General features: G+C 40.5%; 1 protein-coding gene and 2 long non-coding RNA genes across 5 annotated transcripts in view; 1 reads left to right on the forward strand and 2 right to left on the reverse strand.

The window, feature by feature from the left end:
- Nucleotides 1–19,857, reverse strand: part of mosmoa (modulator of smoothened a) — a 66,192-nt gene extending 46,335 nt beyond the window's left edge. Inside the window, exon 1 of one of the 2 annotated variants that reach the window (XR_004932949.1) lies at nucleotides 18,743–19,857. Coding sequence is in view for 1 of the 2 variants with exons in the window: in XM_012868117.3 (XP_012723571.1) it covers nucleotides 18,743–18,848 (106 nt within the window). In the remaining variant the exon portion in view is untranslated. The remainder of the gene's footprint in view (nucleotides 1–18,742) is intronic. The other variant, XM_012868117.3, reaches the window with a different exon arrangement.
- Nucleotides 19,858–20,275: 418 nt separating this feature from the next.
- LOC118566491 lies at nucleotides 20,276–21,590 on the forward strand. 2 transcript variants are annotated; one of them, XR_004933071.1, is made up of 3 exons: nucleotides 20,276–20,301; nucleotides 20,609–20,744; nucleotides 21,043–21,590. It is a non-coding gene; the product is annotated as an uncharacterized LOC118566491 (long non-coding RNA). The 2 variants fall into 2 exon arrangements; XR_004933070.1 differs by lacking the exon at nucleotides 20,276–20,301 and having other exon boundaries at nucleotides 20,534–20,744.
- Nucleotides 21,591–21,636: 46 nt separating this feature from the next.
- Nucleotides 21,637–22,973, reverse strand: LOC118566492. The gene is made up of 2 exons (XR_004933072.1): nucleotides 22,907–22,973; nucleotides 21,637–22,128 (listed from the first exon to the last, which is right to left on the reverse strand). It is a non-coding gene; the product is annotated as an uncharacterized LOC118566492 (long non-coding RNA).
- Between the last annotated feature and the right edge of the window lie 836 nt (nucleotides 22,974–23,809).

Consider the following 23,809-nt stretch of genomic DNA (forward strand, 5'->3'; position numbering starts at 1 on the left):
CTGGTAGTGAAGGAGGTGAAAAATCCATCCATTCAGCCATTGTCTTACGTTTATCCGAGAATGGGTGGCAAGGAACGTAGACGGACCGGGAAATCGAGAGCTTTGCTTGTTCGGAGCAGCGCCCACATTAGCGGCCCCAATCCTTCCGTCCATCTCTCGTTCCATCCAACCACGACTCGTGAACAAGACACCAAGACGCTTCAACTTCTCCGCCTGAGGCAGAGACTGGCATCCAACCCAGTGGGGGCAATCCACCTTTTTCCGGTCGAGGACCATGGCCTCAGACTTAGAGGAGCCGACCGTCATAGCAAACCTGCTCCATAGCACACTGGACATCACGGCTCCAGAGGCCAACAGAACCGCATCATCTGCAAAAGACAAAGATGTGGTTCCCAAACCAGACACCCACCTCCATCTTTCTTTAGTTGCGCTCAAATTTCGTTGCATCCTATACAATGACAATAAAGGCTATTCTATTCTATCCAGCACACTCCCAAGACCCCCTCAGCAATTCCATAGTATTAAAGATGTAGTCCACTGGTCCACAGCCAGGACGAAAGCCGCACTGCTGCTCTTGGATCTGAGGTTCAACAGAAGGGAGTGTGAAAAATGATCCACCTCAAAAGACCGATCAATGGTGAAACTACCAGCATCGCTCTGATCACTCTCCATGTTTCAATATGTCAAATTAAGCTAGCTGTCTCTCTTCCCTCGTCCTGACCACGGCCCCACTTAATAATAACCAAAAAATGATGTTGGAAAAGTGGGAAAATGAGCCACTGTTGTACCAACGCATCCTTTGCAGTTTTACCACAAGTCTAGCAGGGAAGACAGTCAACGTGTGGAAGACAGTGCTCTGGTCAGATGAGACCAAATTGAACTTTTTGGCCCTGGATACAACGTTTCAGTCTCCAGTTGTGCAAAAGCCAACCCAGAACATGCCCCAAATGATTTGCAGCTGTAATCGCAGTGAAAGGTAGATCTACGTCTCTAAAGTACTGACTTTAGAGACGGAGAACAACTAATGGCACACTTTCAGATTTTTTTTGTTTTATAAATAATATTGAAAACCATGCATCTGTTTCCTTCCACTATGTTGCGGTACTTTGCATACATTCAAGTTTATGGCTACCAGAAAAGAAATGTGGACCTGAATATCGTTTGCAAGACATTTACACATATTTTTAAAATAAAGATCATCACCACAGCACCTAATCAGAACCTCAGGACCTCCCAGGCTCTAGTAGCTGTAACAGTGTACTTCTAAGTGTTTGGTCAGACAGGAACTGTGTCCTACCAAAGAAAAGGAGCCGACAAATAACACGAAGGGTGGGAAGAACCGGATATAAAAAGATGAAAAAGAAGCTATTCTGAAGCGTCACCATTTCAACCATTGTGACAGCGGACAATATTTTCCACACCTGTAGCGAAGGCGAAGATGAAATCAATCCTGCCAGTTAGTGAATGCATCCCACACAGCTGTGACATTTCCAGGGATATTGCACAGAGCTGCAGCAGCTTTAAAGGGCTCAGCAAATGTTGAACGTGCAAGCTGTCCAAACTCAGCTCAGACCGCCGCCTCTAACCATCTACTGTGTGGCTTTATCTCCAGAGAGCTCGGGTAAAGATCGCGGGAGACGCGAGCGCGGATCCGCAGCCGAAATGCTCCGCCGTACTTATCTGTCATTAATTTAATCAAGACAAGAAGTTGAATGAATGAATGCATGCATCACAAACAGAGTCATGAGATAAGCTCGGGCAGAGTGTAAAGGCCGGTGCTAAAAGCAGGCCCCTGCTTCTCTGGAGAAATCTTATTCAATTAAAAGCACAACCCTCACAGGGGTTTTCTACCTGAGTAAGCAGAACAGCCTTCCTTTGCTCAGTGTTTACATCCCTGCTGACCACGGGTCTCTTTAACTAAAAGGCGGACTCCAGAATACGCGACAGGGCAAGAAGCACTCACTAGAAAAATAAGAAGATCAAGTAAAAGTGATTTGTTTCACCACTGAACAGTGGATGATGGCGTTTGTAAGGCAGATGTGCCGTCAAGCAACTTGATGCCTCCCTAATCACTAAAGATTTCCTGATCAGGCTTCGTTTAAGAAAGGATATTTGCCAATACCAAACCCTGGGCTAATACTTTATTAAAAATGAATTGCATGCATCTTTAATGCTGTTGATTTTTCAAAGTGCGGTGAAATAAGTCACTGCTTCACATCAGCATCTCATAGTCTACATTAACATAAAGGCCGCCCACTCAATACACTCATGATGCTGCATTAACCTGCTTAATAACAGAATAGCTACACGTGTTGTCAAGTTAAAACAATCCATACTTCTCCAGGCTCAGATTTCAGTAGCTGTCAGTTCATTTTGAGTCAATCCTACAGCCAAAGTGAAGGAAACCTAAAACTTGACTGTGAATTGATGGCAGGCGCTTCTGCAAAGGCCCTTAAGTGTGTAACCTACCTACAGAGAAAACAGGCTGCATAGATGGAGGATAGGATGGTAGCAAGGAAGGAAGGATGGATGGATAAAATTTATTTTTTCTACATTTGGTGGTGGGCGGCAGAGACTTTTTTTTAAAGAATGTTAAAGATAAAGTTTGGAAAAAGATTTACCTTGACCAATATGTCATTATGACATTCCGTCCCTTTTCAGACTTTGAGATTACATAGTTTGGCTTTTATTCATTTAGCTGAGGGCTGTTTCCGCAGCTTTTCGCTAAACATGAGGCTGTCTGATGATACCAGAGGAGGACAGAGACAGACAGGAGGAAACTGCACCATCCAACACAGTCTCTCTTTCACTGTCAGCGTCACTGTAAAGTGTGGAAGAACACTTTATTTGGAAGACCCTGGATTGATCATTGTTTTTAAGGAGATTGCCCAGGCAGATGATGACCCCCGCTGCTCGTATTGATCATTAAAAACATGCTTTGATTAATTTTAACTTAGAGAAAAGATCCAAGACATCCCTACTGACGTTAACGTGTAAATAAGCAGACAGTGATGGGGTAAAACAGAAACATTGTATTATAAACCCTCTAAATCTTTGAACTCCAATAGCATAAGGTAATATTTATTCCTGCAAAATATTACACAGGCTCAATCTGAGGATGATAAACTATCACAGTTTCTTTGCATTTAGGTACCTTTTGTTTCGTGGTCTATAAAAACATCTGCCAACCATAGTTTAGAGAAAATGTTTCATAGAAATCAAATAAAGGTGAGAGTGTGTTTTAGCAAAGTAAAAACAAAAAACAGAAATCCTCGTTTTGCCTTTATTGGCAAGGAAAAGTCTGGTCAGTGCATCTCTAATTATTAAACTGTTTAAATAGACATTTGGCAGCAAAATCTAACCTTCTGTTAAAGAAATCTGTTGAGTGAATATAATCTGAATTTTCTGTCAATTTAGAAACTGCGTTGAGCCTTTTTAACCACACTGTCACACCTTTTTCTGTGACATTTCTTTTTATTCTACCTTTTCATTTGTAAAATAGCAGGATACACCTTGTTAAACTTGCAGAGCAAGCTGCTTAATATTCTTATAAGACTTTATCAGGATGATATAAGTTCCTTTCAGTGTCACACAGGTACCCAGAATCCATATATCTGAGAAACAAACAGGTCCTTGCCTGTTAGGTACAGGTCCTTGCCTGTTAGGTACATTGTTTTAGGGGGGAAAAAATCCTGTTTGTTGTTCAGTCAGCAACAAAAAAAAAGCAATATAACGCATTTACCAAACAGGCGGGCCTTTGTAGACGGCATCATAAAAATCCAGAGACTCAGTAGGTGGGTGGAAGCTAGAATGGGACAAATATGCAAGGCTGGGGTTTCAGGTTCAGGGTGTTAATTAGTCTGCCAAATATCTAAGCATTTTATTACTCTCTAGTTTAATAGTTTGTAATGAATCCGAGGCAAAAAAAACCCAAAAAAAAACACAAAAAAAAAAATCTATTGAACCTCAACAAAGAAAAACACCAAAAGCCAGAGTGCTCTCCTCTGACCTGCGAGCGTTCAGGGTTGTGCAGACCTAGAGGAAATCCTGTCCCCTTCATAACGCCCTGCGAAAACACGCTTTTATAGTATATAGCAAGCAGCTTCCTGAGCTCAGCCCGCTCAGGAAAACAATGCCTGTGGTTTAGAAGAAAAGCACTGTAAATGCATATATGGCTCAGCAGAAGTGCAAGAACAGCAGGCTTTCCATCTACAGGAATATGCACTGATATCCTTCACCCAAACACTGAACTTTACCATTAAAAAGGCAACTTTAAGAGAAGTTTTCTCTCTAGACCAGTTATGCCCGTGCCGTGCAGCTTTGACTTTTCCAATAAATAAAATAAAAAAATAGACTAAACTGCCATGAGAACCAGTGTATCAGGGAACAACACTGAGTAAAATAAGTCTGTGAGGTGAAACGAGGCAGAAGCTGGCAGGGACTGGTTCAAGGAGAATTAAGACAAAAAGTTTGCTAGCTGCAGGGAACAGAGGCGGTTTACGACCGTTTCCCCCCAGATCCCCTCACCTCCTGCTGTTTTACCGGCACTCGGAGGAATTCGTGCCGTACAACAGGCAGGCACGCCATCCTCAGCGGACACAGGTAAACAACCCGGCCAGCGGGAACAAATAAAACTGAACGGCGCGGCGTGTTTTCGCGACTCACGTGGTCACACTTCCCGTTAAAAAAATCTGATCCCACAAACAAACATTTCATTTAAAAAAATATATATATATCATAGCTGCGGAAGACAAGTGGACATTTAAATGGTGATCATATGAACCTGAAACTGTGCAGCTTCACTTCTACAGGGTGGACCGTTACCGAGAGCTTACAGACAATCACTAACACATGCCCTGTCCACACCTGGCGTTCACACGCGCCTTGGCTAACTCTATAAGAAGTACACATAATGAACACATGACGCAGCCATGACGCACCAACAATGACGCATTTTGCCCCCCCCCCACACCGTCTTGTCTGGTCAACCAAAAGTCCAAATAAGCTAAACATATCCTTCGCAGCAAGAGAGCTCCTTTTAATGCCTTCAACTCGATAATCCCAACACATTAAATCTAACAATCCTGGTTTTTACACAGCAGATTCAGGCTTTTACCCGCTGTCATGTCCACGGATGACTGAGGAGGATAAACGCCTGCGAACAAAAACAACATCAAAGACAGGAACATTCACACCTCTGGATAGTCGGACCCCTGATAGGCGCTCTGGTAGGAGGTGTTTTCTAAAGCGACAAGTCGGACGGGGCCCCCTGTGCTCACACTGCAATGCCAGGTGTAAAAAAGATGACAAAAATCACACAGCGTGCAGTAAACGGCAGCAAAACTGCCTTTGTGACATCCTGTTCACTCGCTACAGATAAAGTGCAGCTAGTAGTGAACACCATCCTGTTTATTCTGGCTTGGCCGTAGCTAAATGCTGCACTGGCATTGAAACAGAAACAATAAAGATGTGCATAGCAACAATGGTTGGGGTTGTGTTCATTTGTTATGCAGTAAGTAATTGCATTTTCTTAATTAGGAATAATTTACCCACATTACCAAGTCTCTTAGCATTGTGGTACAGTCATAGTGCTGTAGATCATTTTAAAGTAGAGATGCACAAATAAATAAATAAATCAGCCGATGACCGAATGCCATCAATTTAAAAAAATATATAAAAAATCCAGTCAGTGAATGCACCATATGAATGCATTACCCAGTCGTCAACAGCAACACTGTTAGGTTTGGAAACTGCAAAGCAATGGAAAACATTGATTTGTGCAGATCTGTAACTAAACTTTATGTATCAATTAATGTTTCTTTGTTGTATATGTATAAACTACAGAAACAATAAATCTCAAATTTGATGTTTAATATTTTCTAAAAGAGCTCATGTCACTCATTTCCTCCAGTTACAGTCCTGCTCCCAGTTTGAGGAAATTGACTCATGAAATAAGAGATTTCAAAAACCACTAAAACTCCTGCTGATGACCAAATTTTCTATCATGTAACTACATACCACATATAGGTACGTACTTATCGTACATTAAATTCTCAGAAGTTAAGTGACTTCCACTTTGCTCCCAATGAAGACTAAACTGCAAATATACAAAAAGGGATATACAGAAATATTTTTCTACTAAATATGAAAATATACATTTTCATCAAAGGTGGAAGACCTGGTCGGATTGATAAAAATCAGAATGGTATCAATCTAGGTAGCCTGCTCTGGTATATTTTCATCAGGGGACAGTCTGGGGGAAATAAACCGTCTCTGTGGCGGATAAATTCAGCGCTGTAGCAGCGACCTGAAGGTAAAAGTCTGAACAGCTTGTGTGCAGGATGTGTTAAATCTCCAAAAGCAAAAATGGTCAGCCCCTTATTTAAGTTAATGATGAACAAAAAGGGAAAGAGAATCATGAAAAAAGCATATTTAATTCACTCAAAATTGGCAAATAATGGCACAGATTCTTTATTTTATGTAGTAGAAATTTGATTTTAACAGCAGAATTAGCGGGTGACATTTCAAAGGATTAAGATACTTATGCGACTGACAGCAAATACTCCGACAAATTTACTCGCATGGTAAGCAAAGTTAGAATAATTGAGTGCAATCCTGATAAATATTGCATCAGATTTTTTTTTTCCACATTATACTACAAATCTCCAAACGGTAATGAAGTGAAACAGGGCAGTGAGTAGACATTCCCACCCACAATGACTCCAATGCAGACAGAAATCAAACAAAGATGTTCCAAAAGTTTAATCAGTTTATTCCCAAAGATGGGAGACACTGGAGAAAAAAAAAAAAAAAAGACAACAGGGAGTTTAATTTTACACGGCTGACAGGATGTTGAGGTGGGTTCACTCGGCAGATTTAATGGAGCGAACTGAACAACCTGCAGGGGCTAAAAAAACATCCAGCTAGCCCTCATTTCGCTCGGCGCTGAAAACGGATCCAACGTCTCAACCGAGGCGTTGGTAATAAATACGTAGACGAGCGATCTAAACCTGTACAGTGCACCAGCTGTTTTTGTGACTGAGAACATCAAAATGCAGCCAGAAAAAGGTTAACCAAAATTAAATTGAAATAAGAATCGTGGATTGATGAGTGAAAAAGTACAATAAAATGAATGCAAGGCGGAACAAATTTGATTGCAGCATAATTATGCCTTTCAGCTGGTAAACAAAAACACTAATATATATATATATATATATATATATATATATATATATATATATATATATATATATATATATATATATATATATATATATATATATATATATATATATATATATATATATATATATATATATATATATACTGGAACTGTTGTGCTCACTCTTATTTACAGAAAATAATGGGCCAATTTACGATTTTGAGGCCCTGCTCTTTTTCACGCCCCCACCGTGGCCTGCTACCCTGCAGTCAGCTCTGCACTCGCCATGATCAAAACACTCTCCTCACCATGTCTTGGCCCAAATGAGAGGAAATGAGCGTCGCGTCTGCTCAACTGCAACATGATGACGCTGTCATTAGTGGAGCACCGGGGGTGCTGCTGTTAGCCGGCTCAGGAGGGATGAGTCAAAATGGCCTCTGAACCGTGGTGGGCGGCACGTAGGTAAGCTAAAGCACAAGACAGCAGGTTTTTTTTTTCTGCAGCTGGAGGCTTTTTAACAGTGACCACTTTTATTATTGGGGGGGGGGGGGGGGTACAGCTGTGCAGTGTCCAGGCACTGTACATAAAAACATGGACAATCGGGGATGAGATGGGAGCTTGATATTTTATCTTAAAATAAGCCGGTAACCGGTCAGGCTTAAACAAGGTGAGAAGCAGCAAATTCTGATAATTTCTCTGAGCATTTATACCCAAGAGCATCAATTACCGATTAACTTAAGAGTTTAAATATTGGAAATGTTAAATAAAAACATAGTTTACTTAACATCGGAAACTGGCTTAGTGATCAATCAACTGGTTTCCTTATATAGGACATTTTTGACCAATCTGTATAATCTGACCCAAACTGTATAATATGATTGAACTTGATTTTGTAAAGTGCCTTGAGATGACATGTTTCATGATTTGGCGCTATATAAATAAAATTGAATTGAAAATTGAATTGAATTGAAATAAAACATTGAAAATTGAGCACTTTAGCATTTTCTTGGCAAAGAAAAGCATCGGTGGTGGCTTTTCTTTTCTGTTGAACAGCAGAAAAGGACCGCCTGTTCTATACAGTCATGTACAAAGGCTAGACTGTCTACCATGCAAGTGTTTGACTTCAGTCTTTGAAGGTCAGTGTCCTTAGACTTAGACAACTGTATTTGTCATTTTGTATGCAACCTTCAGATGCGTCTCTGCGTCAACGCACTGGAACCGCTTAATAAAGTCGTCGGCATCGACTCAGCCGTCTGATTCGGGTGGGTTGTGGGTTGGGAGGCATTGAAGCACCAAAAGTTTGGCACCTCTGGTCATATAAAAGAGCGCTGCAGCTTGGACAAAATGGTAAAGAATTACAGCTGCCAGCCAAATGCCTGCTACTAATCTGTGTCAAGCAAGAGCGAATATCTATACGAGTCTGATTCAAGTAATTTCCTTTTCCTACAACGAAAAAGTCAAACTCTAGACGGTGGAAGACTTTGAATTATTCAAATCTTGGAATTTCCAGCGGCTGTGTAACATAATGAAAAACGTGGTGATACCGGTCCATGTAATTCAAATGTAAAAAAAAAAAAAGACCTACATAGGATGACACCGTGGCGCAGCTGGTAGCCATGAAGGTCTTGGGTTCAAATCCCAGCCTGGGGTCTTTCTGCATGGAGTTTACATGTTCTCCCTGTGCATGCGTGGGTTCTCTCCAGGTACTCCAGCTTCCTCCCACCGTGCAAAACTAAAGTTGTTAGGCGAACCGGCCTCTCTAAATTGTCCAGGATTAACGTGCATGCGTGACTGTTTGTCCTGCGTGTGTCTCTGTTGCCCTGTGATGGACTGCCGTCCTGTCCAGGCTGCATCCGCCTCTCGCCCAATCATTGTTGGGGGTAGGCACAAGCCCCTCCCCCTAACCCAGCAAGTAATGAAAATAGACCTACATAAATAAAAGGTATCTGTATATATTAAAGTCATTGTAGGAAATGCCTCTGTCATAGAGTGCAGTAGAGGCATGTCTGATTACAGAATAACAGAACACCCTAAAGAAAAGAATAAACTTGTCAAAACGTCACAAGGAACATTTTCAGCTGTAGCGATTGAAAGAGCAGGTTTCTGCTGAAAAATGGTGCCGTCATATCTGTATTTGTCATGTACTAATTACCTTATATTAGGGTTGGGCGACATGAAGAAAATCTAATATCCCGACATCTTTGGGCTATATCGCGATATGTTCAAATAACCTTGAAAAACAAATGTTTTTAGCCACATAGTGCCTAAAGTTGCATTGGTATATCTCAAATGAACGTTTAAATTTTTTTTTTTTGAAAAATTTATTGTAAAATAAATTTATTTTATTTATTTTTGGTTTATTTTAACCATTTTTTTTAACCACAGCTGCACATAAAAGCTTTTCACAAATTACGATATTGTCATATTATAGCTCTTTTGTGGTCAACACTGGACCTTTAAAACAGAACATCCCAACGACCAAAAGGAGCACCAAGGAAAAATCTGACACAAAATAAACCTGAAATAAAAGGTGCTCTTTTGTGCTTAAGACATAAAAATCTGTATAATAAAAATGTGACAATCCCAAAAAATTAAAAAAAGCTTGTATTGTGACTATAAAATCAACTGAGCAGTCGCTGCTACATATTCAGAGCATCTCAAAAATATTTCCATTGCTCTTTAGGTGCTGGGAAATTTTAAACCAGAAACGTTTTTTGCTGTCACATGGGATTTAGCAAAAGAAGACGCCAGTTTGAACTGTTTTACGGCTGGTTTAATTAAAGTTTCCTTCGGCATAGTTCTCGCTGTCTAGTCAACTTAAGTAAGCGCACAGGGATTGTTGTTGTTGTGTGTGCGCCAGAACTCTTTCTGGTTTGGAGGAGGAAGAGCGAGTGATGCGTTCACAGCATGTGGGAGAAACTAAACTCACAGTGAATTAAATACAGCGGCTCAATCTTGCCATGAAATTTTACACTCAACGGTTGCGACAAAGTCATTTTAACCATTGCGTGGATGAAAACTTGAGATACATCAAGTATATTCGATATATCACCCACCCCTACCTTATATTTAATATTATTGCGTACTGGCATAAATCGTTTAGGGTGTCCCCTTTGACCTTAATTATTAAAAAAATAACCTGTTAAAGAAAATATCTATTTTAGAGTGAAGTATAATCTATAGACGTTAGTTTAATGATAAAGTATTTATGTATTCAACAGCCTCCAAGCCATGAGAAACATCAGAATAAGTGATTTAAATTGTCCACCTGCAACACCAGAAATAAATCATTTCTTCACATGGAGCATTTCTGTGGCCTGCAGACTAAATGTTACAGCTGGAGCTGCGCAGGATCCGAGTCATAACACGCAACAGACGGTGTTTTACATTTCAAAAATCATACCTTCTTCACCCTGAGGCCAGTAAATATTTCCCTGTCGATGACGGCTCGGTTTGTGCTTCCTGTCCTTGCCTGTCGAACTCTCAGTTCGGGGATGAAGTGCAGGTGGGACCTGCTGGCACTGCAGGCCTGGAACCAGATGATAACATCTGGCCTGCTTTCAGCTGCAATCCAGTAATGACACCGGGTGCCCCTTGTGCTTTGAAAAGTGATACTTAAAATAAGACAATTTAAGCGTCCTCCATCTATATTTGGCTCCATCAGAGTTAGGCTGACTTCAGCAGCAATTCTTCTCAGTAGTACTTAAAATAAACTACAGTTTAAGCCATTTTTTTTATTTTACCATCTTATACATTTATTGCGTTTTTTCCTCTTTTTTTTGTCATGTTTTAGAGCAAGAAAAAACTCTGATCAGATAAAGATGGTTGGTAATACAATAACTGTTTGCCAAAGATCATTTATCGGGGAAAATATTTGAACCTATCTGGCCTTATGAAATTTTTTTTAAATTATATCAAAACTGGTTTTTATATTTATTTGACAAAGTCTGAAAGGGGCACGTTTTCCCAGGTCTGCATTAGCATTACTCACATGACTGCCAATCCACGCCCTAAATGGCAAATGGAGCTGTAATGCATTACCGTCACACGTGGGTCAAAAGAAGTCTCTACATCATTAGACACATGGACACCAGGCACATAGAGGAGCATATTTTTCTCTGAAGAAAAGATTCTCGTCTAAAGAATATTAACAATAACGACGTGGTTAAAATGAGACAATAAGGTTTCATCCATCCTTTGTCTTGCGGTGACAACAGGTCCTAGAGGGAACCCCAGACGTCCCTCGTCCGAGCAACATCCTCCAGCTTATTCTCATCCCGAGGCCAGACGGGTTATATCAGAGGTGTCAAACATATGAAAAATTGATTTTAAATAATTTCTTTATTTTTATCTGGTTGATGTATTTGTCATGCAGGACAGTGTCTTTAAGTTCCAAAAAATGTGAATAAATGTTTTTTCAACATTGTACAATCACTGTTATCAGTTCTTATGCATAATGCACTTAAGTAAATGTTTAACTGAGTAAAAGTATTGTTGAAGTTGCACATACTTTTCTTAAAAACGCTGAGGTTATTCATAATATATTGTGTAAAAGTGGAATTCATTTAATATAAAAATCAACAAGTCCACTTTTATTAGTTCTATTTAATCTTGCAATAAGTTTACACATGTGGCCCTCTTGAGATCAGATTAAGCTGTATGCGGCCCCTAAACCAAAATGAGTTTGACACCCCTGGAAAACCCTTAAAGGGAGGCGCCATGGGGGATTCCTGATCAGACGGCCAAACCATCTCTACTGAATCCTTTCGATGCGGAAAAGCAGAGGCTCTGCTTTGAGCTAACCCCAGAGACCAGAGCTCCTCACCTACAGGCCGAGCACGGCCACCATCCAGAGGAAGCTCATTCTGGCCTTTTGTTCATTTAAAAATCCTCACAAAAAGCCAAAAACGTGCACTTTGTGATCTTCAAGACGTCCACAAAAGAAATCAACGCTCTCAGAGCAACTTTCTTGAAAATGTTCTAAACACGGGCCGATTATTTAAAGGGGCCGGCTTTGTTTAATGGCTACAAATAATGGTCCACATTTAATAGCATCAGTCACCATTTATGTTCGGAGCCATTAAATCCAGCATGAGGGCATAAATGTGCACTAGGCCCCTCGTAGACAGAGCAGCAGAAAAATTGCAGTTTATGTCTGACACTGCCCTGACAATGGCTCTGCCTCGAAGCTCCGCGGGAGATCGGCTTTAGTTAGTAATGCCAGAAATGTGAGGCTTTAGTGGAGGCTGTGTTATGCATCCAAATTCTGGCTGTGCTGTGAAAACTGCAGCAACAATACCTGTCATACCTGTTGTTGTTGTTTTTTAAAGTGGGATTAATGAAATAAATGTGAATTCCGAACACGGGGGGCATCATTTTCCATTTTCAAAAACATCCGCCTCTCAGTGCTTTGAGGACAATGTCAGTGAAATGAAAGGACGCCATACTAGGATATTACAACAGACTGCTGCTCCAAAATGTCCAATAAGGCAACAGGCTAAGGGCCAGAGGTCGGCTGATAAGGGTCAACCTTTTCTTTAAACTAAAACACTGCAAAAAAAACACACTGAGTGCTGAAACAGGAAAATCCAGGGAACTGGTCAACAGATTTACTCATAAAATATCTAAAAACACAATATTTTAGTGTTCAAGATTTGGAAAAGTTGCAGAAAACCACGACTATGCTATCAAATGTCACGCATTTAAAATATAACAATTTATACAGCAATCTTTGTTAGAATTATAAAGGTATAATCATGAAGGCACATTCATTCTTATTCAATCATAAGAAACTATACCAAAATAATGTGTCTAATAACAGTAATTTCAATCTAACTGATTACTAAACGTACACAGCTGATGAAACAGAAAAGTGATTTTAGGCACTACTCACTTTGTCAAGAATAAATGTCCTTTCAACCAGCTGCTAATATGAAGAGAGTAAAGAGATACTGTTTAAATGTGCCTCTTGGTGGGTGTAACGTATCAAGTGCCGTTTAAATATTAACCAGGTTTTACAAAGCACTCTATAATGTAGTCAAAAATAATAATAATCCTAGCACTTCTGCATTTACGGTCTAAATATTTTTCCAATTTTCAAATCTGTTTAACACATTGAAGGCAATGAATGATGTAGGTAGTTACAGGCATGGGGCTCAAGGCTAACACGGTTTTAAAAAGCCATATTTGCAATAAATAAACACTTAACAGTGGTATTCTCTTTCTGCTTTGGATACATACTTAGCACGCCTAGACCACAGATACCGACACCAATTAAATATTAAATTCATCACTTCTATCTCAACAACAGGGTTTTGCTTAAAAAGTTGCTTCTTGCCAACATCTGCTGTTTTGCCGTTGAAACAACGTAAATGTTGTTTCCCCGTGGTTCCTGACCAACTTTCTAAAACAGCTTATACTGCATTAAAACAGCCTGTGTCACAGAATGTACCATAAGCACAGAGAGACCAAATACGTGACACCTAAACAATTAGCTAACATTTACTGCGGGCCAAGCAGTTCTGCGATGGTGAATTTGCGATATGCCGTGCAATCCTAACGGACACAGGTGGGTGGGAAGTAGGGCTGGGCGATATGGCCTGAAATCAATATCACGATATACTGAGCAGTTCACTTCGATAGCGATAAATGGACGATAACACAGCCCCACCCCAACCAGGAAGTATGAAAAACATGCTTAAAACTGGAGCACAGTGGGGTGAGAAAAGTGGAGAAAGAGCAAAGCCATCAAAAAAGTCTTCTGTGTAAACGCTTTGCCCCTTGAGTTTATTTGCTTAAAAGATTCATAGAGCCACGTAAAGTCGAGTAAAAACACCCTTACTCCCCTGAAAATGGTTAGGTGGATAAACTGGACAAACTGAGCAACACTGCAAAAAGAGAACTAAAAATAAGTACAGCTTTCTTGAAATTAATGTATTTGCCCTTGATTTGAGCAGGTAAATAAGATTATTTGCCAATGGAATGAGTATTTATACCCCTAAAATAAGATACTTAGATATACTGCACTTGAAATAAGATGGACATGAATTGTTCCTATTTTAAGTGCAAAAATCTTATTCCATTAGCAAATAGTCTTATTTACCTGCTCAAATCAAGAGCAAATAGACTAATTTCAAGAAAATGTTACTTATTTTTAGTTCTATTTTTGCAGTGAGAGCCCTCGATTTTTTTCTCAGAAGTCAAAACTCGAATCTGTGATTTAGAGATGGGCAGATCCGGTCCAAAAAAAGAAAATTTTAAGAAAAAATTTAATAAATAATTGATATGGGATTAAGTACCACCATCATTGCTAGTTAGGATATTAGGCTTAGACCACAGACCACAGGCACTATAGTCTTATGTTGCCAGAAGTCATATTTCTACAGACGAGACACTGGTGCACACAACAGATGCATAGCAATCCCAAACTATCGTATATATTTTTTTTATTTGGCAGGCTGCTTACTGTGAAAGCATAATCAGCGGGGGCTGTTACAGAACCCTGTGAACGGTCTGCTGCTGCAGAGGGAGCACTATGCTTGGGTGGTTCTGAGGCATGAGAAGTGCAAATTAAAATATGGATGCCGTTTATTGTGTTTTCTGCAAAAACATTTAGAGCTGCGAAAAAAGTAGGGGAGCTACAACTAGGACTCTCAGCAGCAGCATGAGACTCAACAGAATGGATTTTTACTCTTTTGGTCTTCTGAATTCATGAAGCATGCAGAACCCGGAAATGTTGACAGAAAGGAAGAACAGACCATTTAAAATCTAGAAAACGAACGACAAGCCTGCTGTTAGTTAGCAATGCTAACATGCTAGCCATTAAGAAAAGTACAAAAAATGTTACCAACACCTGCTTTTTTTTTTTAGTTGGTTTCACTAAAATAATAAACTCCTCTTTATTGGTGCGATTTCTCTGACTCTCACATGCATTATGCGGTTAATGACCTGCTCATTAATATTTAATGACCGTTCATGGCAGAAAGGCTCATTAAATCACGCCATCAGAGCGTGATTTTGTTGCCGGCTGTTGCAGGTTTGAGGGCCTTTTACCCCCCCCTCCCCGGTAAGCCCACAGAGTTGACAGCAGCAGCCTTTTAACAAGGAACCTGGCATCTGTACGGTGCTGTGCCCCATGAACATGAACGCAGTGACTGTCAATTTAGTTTGAAGAAAATTAGTAAATTAGAATATGTGTATTAGTTTGACTCGTTTGTCAAATTTATAAAAAAAAAAAAAAAAAGTACCGTTTGAAAGGAACAACCTTTAAGCAGGTATTAAATATACTTTAAGATTACATTTGTGCATCAATTCCTTTTGTTGTTGGTCTTATTCTAATCTTAAATGTTGCGTTTTCATTAGCTATAAGCGGAAAATCATCACTACGAAAAGAAATCAACGCTTGAAAACATCGGTCTGTGTGCAAGTGATCTATATACGCTTAGTGAATTGAGTTACTGGAATAAACAGACTTTTGGACAATATTCTAATTTATTGAATGGGTCTCTGTGTACTGCGCGCGTGCCAATGATTTACGAAGCGGGAAACTGGGAAGTGCCAATAAACGTTTTATTTTTTTTGCGTCTTTCAAATTGTGTTAACGCAAACAGCCATATTGGGTTTTAAACCCGGGGGTTTGGACGAGGACATCTAGCTTCCTAAATCTGAAATGCTTTTTAAATAGAACTGACAGACAGATAGTCAAAGCCCAAAGAAAAACCTAAAAGGCTTTCATAAAGTAAAAAACTTTCACAGCGATAGATGACTTTTTCCTGGTAGACTTTTGCACAGTGCTGTAAAAAAAAAAAAACATATCTTAATAATGCCGCCATGATCAACAGTTTTTTTAAACGAGTCATAACATGTTTGCACCCACATGTTGACCAATTTAATAAGCTTATTATTTTTAATATAAATCCTCCAGTCCCATACAACTTCTAACACTCAGATTTCAAGATGCATGTGTATCCTACTTCCCAATTAATTTGCTCCACAGAGAAGTGGAAACTGGACAGATAAAAAACACAATATCTTGTGTAATTATGGTAATAAAAAAAAAAAGGGAAATTTACATTAGAATCTATCAAAACCCACTCAGGCAACGAAGAACATTTATTCTCTCTGCATAGAGACCAACTATTTCAAACAGTAGTGGGAACATTATTAAAGCCATCAAGGGAAGAAATAAATAAATAAATAAATAAATAAATAAACGGGATGTGAAGAAGACGAATCTCAGTGCGTTATCGCCCACGCATGTGAGAAAACCATTCAAGACAGGACAAAAAAAAAAAAAAAAAAAAGAATCACAGAGAAAGGCAGCCTCGGTGAAAGGACGCGAGGAGAGTGACAGCGAGCTGGAAGTCGTTAGCTGGAAAACTTCCAGTCCCAAAGCGAACACCCACACAAGCCCCAACGCTGCGGTTTAAAAATAGCCACGGTTCAATCTTCTGCACAAGCCGGTTCAGCATCAGGGGAAAAAAAAGGGAGAAGTGGACAATAAGAGGCTCATTACACAACCCGATCAAACGGGCCGCACGGCGGAGACCCTGGGCCCGCTTCATAAAACCCCGTCATTGCTTCTGCGCAGGCGACTGGCGGCGCCGAGCGACGGTCGAACCGGCGGCCGGACGCCGCGCCCTCCCCTGACCCAGATACCAAGCTGTCACCCTGCAGGGAGAACAAAGAGCAGCAGCTGTCTGTCAGCGGCCTGGACGGCACAAATAAAAACAGCACACACGTGCTTCCAGCCCCCCCGCCCCGCCGCCATCATCACGGCAGCAGCTTATTGATACGTCAGCCGGCGAGGAGCTTTTACAGAAGGTTGTGGTTCGCCATCTCCAAGCAATCGACAATCAGGCTGAACCGTTGGGACAGATGACAACCAATTAAAACGTTACTCTTCCCGTTTTAACTCGTTAGATTTCGTTAATTACCTTTCTCACTGAGACGTTATGGTGCGTGCGCGCCATTTTTCTAATTCATTCTCAATTTTGGTTTTTTGGGGTTTTTCTACTTTATTGCCGCCTGAAAGCTCTTCAGGCGACGTGAAGCAGTGGTGAAGCACATTTAGGTAAAATTTTGCTCGCTGTTATATAAAGGATTATGACACGTGAAAGAGGGTTAAACAACGACCTGCAGACGGAGGAAGCAGTTTCAGCGCAACAGAAACAACACGAAGGAATTACCATATCATACCCGACTATGGATTAAAGCTTGCGTCATTAACCGCTTACTGATTAAAATCAATTAAAAGGGCATAAACTGCGGGAGTTTAAAGGCTTAATGCTTTTGGGGAATGGTGGTGGGGGGTCTGATTTTTCAGAATCTAAATGGACGAGTGCATCTTTAGTTTAGTCAGGATACTAAAAAGAGCATCACTCATCACCTTTATTAAAATCTCCTTATTAAATCTGCTGTTTCCAGACTACGAGCCTGTTAAGGAGTCCGGTTACCTGCCTGATCGACAGCTACTGTCACCTCTGTAACGATCACCCGATAAGTAGCAGAAAGGGAACGAGGTATAAATAGTAGTCTGTAAAATAAGCACCTGAGAGGGTAGCAAATAAACAAATACTTAAAGTGTGGCGCTTTCCTTCTGCGTAGGGTTAGAGGAAAACAGACCCCAGTAAGTGAGAAGTTTATGTAGATACCAAAGACTAGAATAAATCCATCCCGATGCTTGGCTTTGTTGAAAAACTCACTTCTGCCAATAAGCTGCTATATGCAAAGATCAGCAAATATATCACCGACACAGAGGCCTTGAATATACGATAATTCATTAGTTTACCAACATCTGTGGAGGCCCAAGCACATCTGGACCTATTGGTACGGCGTGATGTGGCAATAACTGTGTGACAACACTGCATATCCCCCCTGAAATGATCAATGCATCTCACATTTATCGATGCAGAGATGCCAGAAGACATAAATCCTACAACTACTGCTTTATCTATAGGGGCAACCTGAGCTTCCCATATATATATATATATATATATATATATATATATATATATATACACACACACACACACACACACACATCTGTATATTCGGTACACATCCAGCTGTAAATTTAGTTCACAACACTAGTTATCTATATATATTATACTCATAGGACAAATCTATCAGTAAAATTCTGTTTATAATAGCATCCATCTCTATATTTATTCTGTAAAAACCCATGTCCTGTACTAATGGAACCATTGTTTATCCTGCACTTGCTGCTATTGCACTCCTGGTTAGACCTAAACTGCATTTCGTTGCCTTCTACCTGTGTAATGACAATAAAGTTGAATCTAATCTAATCTAAAAAAATATATGTATATATTTATATTATTTTTGTGTGGAATGTTGTATATATATATAAAATGTTTGTATATCTGCATATCTGGAGCGTGTAACTAAAGTATATTAAAGTATCTCTGATAATTCGCTTTTTAATTGCAGTGCAGATGGTGTAGAGCCAGGTGGTGGGAAGGTGGGAATCTCCCAGCTATCCATGCCCAAAACTGGACTTTTATCCCCATCAAATAAACTAAAATGTCTTCAGACTGGCCGTCTGAAAGGTCGCTGGTTTACCTGTGGATTCGCCAGTGTTGATCCAGTCCGGGTTCGCAATGCTGGCTATTGCAAAGATGTCTGCAGCCAGGAACAGGCACCCTGAAATGATCGTCAGTTTATCCATGTCGCCTGGCCAAGAAGAAGAGGAGGGGGGGGGGGTGCGGTGGTGGTGGCGGCTGACCAAACGTGACCCCCCGCCCGGCCGCTCAGGGAGACTCGGGGTGGGGGCTGTTATCTGTCCAACCTCGCCCCCTTCAACAGGAGCCCGCCGCGGCGGCTCTGCCGTGCATTCTGCAGCAACCTTAGCCCCTCCGCGTTCAGCAAGCGCGAGCCTCCAGCTACAAACGGCTCCGGCGTGACGCACAAAAGCATCACATCTCAAAAGCCCCGCTGCGGTCCGGTGGGGGTCGAACAAAGGCTCGCTCTGCGCTGGGGTGGGGAGGGAGGGGGGCCCGGGCTGCTTGGCGCTGTCGGTACGGATCCGCGTAGGAGCAGCCGCTGCGGCGGCAGCAGCATCGGGTACAGCTGCGGCTAGCAGGGCAGCTAGCTAGCTACTCCCCGGATTCGGGCTCGACGAGCCGAGCTGCGGCCCTGGGGCAGCTCGACGGCATTTTCACACGCAACGTCACGCCTAGCGAGGTCCAGGCGACGCGGAGCCGGGTGCTCCGAGATAACCCGCGTTCTTTTCGGCGTCGGTTCGTTTGGTTAGCCGTCGGGAAAGGGGGAGCCCATCACCCCGTCTCGCTGAAGAGAGTCGGTTCTCCTTCTCCGCTGGAATAGCATCTGGTACTCTCAGCCCATTAGCCAGCCAGCTGCCCTCCTCTTTTCTCCCGCTCCGGACTTCTGCGAAACGCTTTTTTAAAAAAAAAAAGAAGAAAAACAACAAACGCTGCGTGTTTCCCTCCGACTGTGAATTTAAATGGCCCCCAGCGTGAGCGGCGAAACGGTGGCGTTATTGTTGTGCTTCCCAGCCGTGTGTGCCCACCACTAGCTCAGCCTCCCCTTCTGCCAAATGACATCAGGCGGACCCCCCCTACGCAGCCTCAAACACACACATACCCACAGAGCGTTCAGAGAAGAGGGGGGCGCTGCGGCTGTCTTCTCGCGATACTCTGGAAGAATAGGGGGGCTGTGTTTTCATGAGTCGCCACGTTTGGGTGGCACAGTAGCCCCATGGTGCAAAACACAACAGCGCGTCTATGGAGATAATTTCCTGCCAAAACGTTGTAAGCAAAAAAATGTGTTGCACACAAATAAAACCTGTTTTGCACACAAAATGATATGTCTCACATACAAAAAATTGTTTTGCAAACTGTTCGCCAACCTTGCACTCAAAATATCATTTATAAGTTTTCCTCGAGTACAAAACGGTCTGTGCTTGCACAAAACAGCCTCTGCTCGAGTACGAAACAATCCCACCACCGCTGTGGTAAATTTGTGCCAAAAGTCACGTGATGCATTGAGTTGTTGTTCAGACTTCCCGACAGCAGGGGGCGCACCCAAAAAAACTGAAACGCACCGGTTTGGCTGAGGAAGAGAGACGTGACATCACAGCTAACAGCATCAGCACCCCACAGGTAACTTTCAAAACTTTCCCGGTGAAAAAGTAACAGCTCACTGATAGATCATGTAAGATTTTAGTTAAAGGCCCTGTTTAGTTTTATCTCTGATCTAAAAATGCTGTGTAACGGACTTTTGAAAAATAATGTATTTAGACTATGATTTGATCTTTACTCTCCTTTCAGAATTTAATGTCTTTGGAGACGTGTGGTGCGCAGGAACTATCATACACAACAATGTGCTGCACTCAGGAGAGGATAACAATTCGCGTGACCTGTCAAACATGTTAGATAACTTCTGTTGTCACCATTTATTTGTCCCAAGACTACAACTAAGTTTTCACACCATCAGCAGTGGCTGGGATGACAATTCACTCAGAACTGAGGGGAATCTAACACTCAGTCAGTTATGGAAGATGGGAAGCATCCAGCATGCTGTGGTAGAACCAGAAATCACAGAGGTAAGAAGGATTTTTTTGTGCTGGCTATTATACAGTTTCTCACATTAATGCGTATATTTCAAACCAGAAATGAATTTATCTGATCATTTATCTGATCACTCCAATACAACAAAACATTGAGTACATCAGAGAGGTGGCACTGAAACTGGTTTCTTTGAAATCTGTTTATTATGGTCCTTCAAAATAATTTGGAGTCATTTGCTTTTCCATCCTTAGCTTCATAAATTTAATTATATTCAGTAAGTTGTAGCAACAGAATCACGGCCTCTTTTTTATTCTCTATATATCTTTCTTGCAGGGACTCTGCCTGCCTCATATTGACTGGGACAACAGTGGACTGCTGGATGACCCACACTGTGGGGTCACTATTTCTGAAACTGGCGATGTGTTGAGCCCTGAACAACTTGGTAGCACTGAGGGCAGCCATGGATGCACTGGGACATTCTGAATCGCACGGCTCAGATATATATATATATATATATATATATATATATATATATATATATATATATATATATATATATATATATGTTGCTACTCTCCAGTATGACCAACACTTTACGGGTTTAATCTTATTGTGGTTACCATTGTTGCAAAAGGTTTTTAAGTAGTAAAATCTAGCCAGGGAAATGTAACTAAGTTAGTGCATTCACTGAATAAAAGTGTAGAACTGCTGGGATTATGATGGTAAATGTGTATGGTACTGTATAAAAATTTTGAAAATGCTGAGGTTATTGGAAAAAAGGGCACATGGAGCTGTTAATAAACCTGAGGATGCAAACAGTGTGGGAAAATTAAACAGTCCTTTATTTTCCACATTGCATAATAAACATACCCTTTCATAAAGTCTTCATTTCCAATTCTTACCAATATCAATCAAAGTGAATACACCTTTCCACAAGGATTGCTTTTATTGTTGAAATCAAGACTGAAAGAACTCCATTAATTCTCCAGGTTTTTCCCAGTAAACAATCCATGTATTACCATAAAGTGGGCTGTATAAAACAAACTGGCTGATGAAATGGATGAAGCCAAAAACAGGACTATGAAAAACAATTTCTGCATGTAAGACTGTCAGGAAATTTAGAACCTCAAACCTAGCCTTTTTTTCCAGCCTAAACGGCTCCACTAAGAGCTATGAAGGACATGCTGCAACAGTTAGTGATCAAAGTAGTTAATACTGGGAACTAAAACGGTTACATATTAAGTTATTTTTAAACAAGCTCAAATCATCTGCCGTATGTTTAAAGATTACATAAAATTTTGAATTGTTCAAGTCTTGGTAGTCTTGTGATGGAAGTCGGCGTGTCTCAAAGCAGGTTGATGATCTGGTAGCCTTCCATCCAGCCCAGAACTTTGATGACCTTCACCTCATCAGTGGATGCTGGAAAACAGATATGTGTTATGGATATGTAAAGGATAATACTCCTCTTAAAGAAAAAAAAATTACCAAAAGGAAAACAAACGTTTTAAGAAAATATCTGCCCATGTGGCCAATTCCAGCTGTGGTTTTTGCCATGGACAAACCAATTTTATTAAGTGCACAACACATATTTGCAATTGGGCACAGATGACCTCATTTTTACTTTGAAGAAATTAAGGAGTTAGAAAGGTAGTGAGATATAATCTAGATCTGCTGCTATATGCTTTACTTGTAACATTCATATTTATGTTAGAAAACGCAATTTTTAATTAATTTCCTTACCAATTTTCAAATAATCAATATCCACTCGTTGCAATTATTTTAAATTGCTTAAGAATCCGTTTTGCACATAAGCATACATGCATTGGTTTAACAGTTTTAGGATAAATTATCATATCCAAACACCAATTTAGGTTTACACCAATAAGAACAACAGACAGTCAGTTGAAAACAACATAAAAACACATTATAATCTGTTAACAATGCATTTATCTGGGTATCCACTCAGGTACTATTTATTTGACAACAAAGTAAAGGGAGAAGCCAACCAGTGGGGTTACATTACAAAGCAAAAGTTGTTTTAGCATGGCGTTCAACCTAAGGCTAGCTTTCATGTAATTTGCTCTAAAACGTAACATGGTCCCTTACTGTAACATAGCAGTACCTTTAACTGAAATCTTACATGTTCTATCTGCAAAGTGAGCTATTACTTTTTCACCGGGAAAGCTTTGAAAGTTACCTGTGGGGTGCTAATGCTGTTAGCTGCACTGAGCTATGGTGTCACGTCTTTCTTCCTCAGCCAAACCGGGGCGTTTCAGTTTCTTTCGGGTGCGCCCCCTGCTGTCGGGAAGTCTGAACAACAACAACAACAACAACTCTTAATGCATCACGTGACTTTTGGCACAAATTTACCGCAGCGGTGGTGGGATTGTTTCGTACTCGAGCAGAGGCTGCTATGTGCGAGCAGAGGCAGTTTTGTACGAGCACAGACCGTTTTGTACCCGAGGAAAACTTATCAATGATATTTTGAGTGCAAGGTTGGCGAACAGTTTGCAAAACAATTTTTTGTGTGTGAAACATATCTTTTTGTGTGCAAAACAAGTTTTATTTGTGTGCAACACATTTTTTTGCTTACAACGTTTTGTCAAGAAATTATCTCCATACGCGTCACGTTTTAGCAGAAGGAGAAAGAAAACAAAGGGGGCTGATTTGGACCCAATGTTGTACTTTTTTGTAAAAATAATGAAGAAAAGCTTATTCATCTTTTTTGGGATTGTAATTATACAAAAATATTTTGGAGAGATATGTCACTTTTTTTTCATCAAAGAAATCTCAATATTACTTTAGCAGATAAGGATGTTTTGTTTGGGATGGAGAAATGTCAACTTGTCAAAACAGAATCCTCATATGTTGTTAATTTTCTTTTATTTATGGTAAATATCATACACACACCTCCAAATATTTACAACAAAAACCTAATTTCCAGATTTTATTATCTTTTATTAATATCTATATAGAATCCTTAAAATTCAGTTCAAATGCTAAAGCCATTCAAATCATAACTGCCCTTAAAGAATTACAACCCTCGAGCACAGATTTGATTTTGACATTGTAAGATAATTGCTCTGTTCTGTAAAGCCCT

Source organism: Fundulus heteroclitus, chromosome 16 (assembly GCF_011125445.2).
Source record: "Fundulus heteroclitus isolate FHET01 chromosome 16, MU-UCD_Fhet_4.1, whole genome shotgun sequence".
NCBI classification, from domain to species: domain Eukaryota; kingdom Metazoa; phylum Chordata; class Actinopteri; order Cyprinodontiformes; family Fundulidae; genus Fundulus; species Fundulus heteroclitus.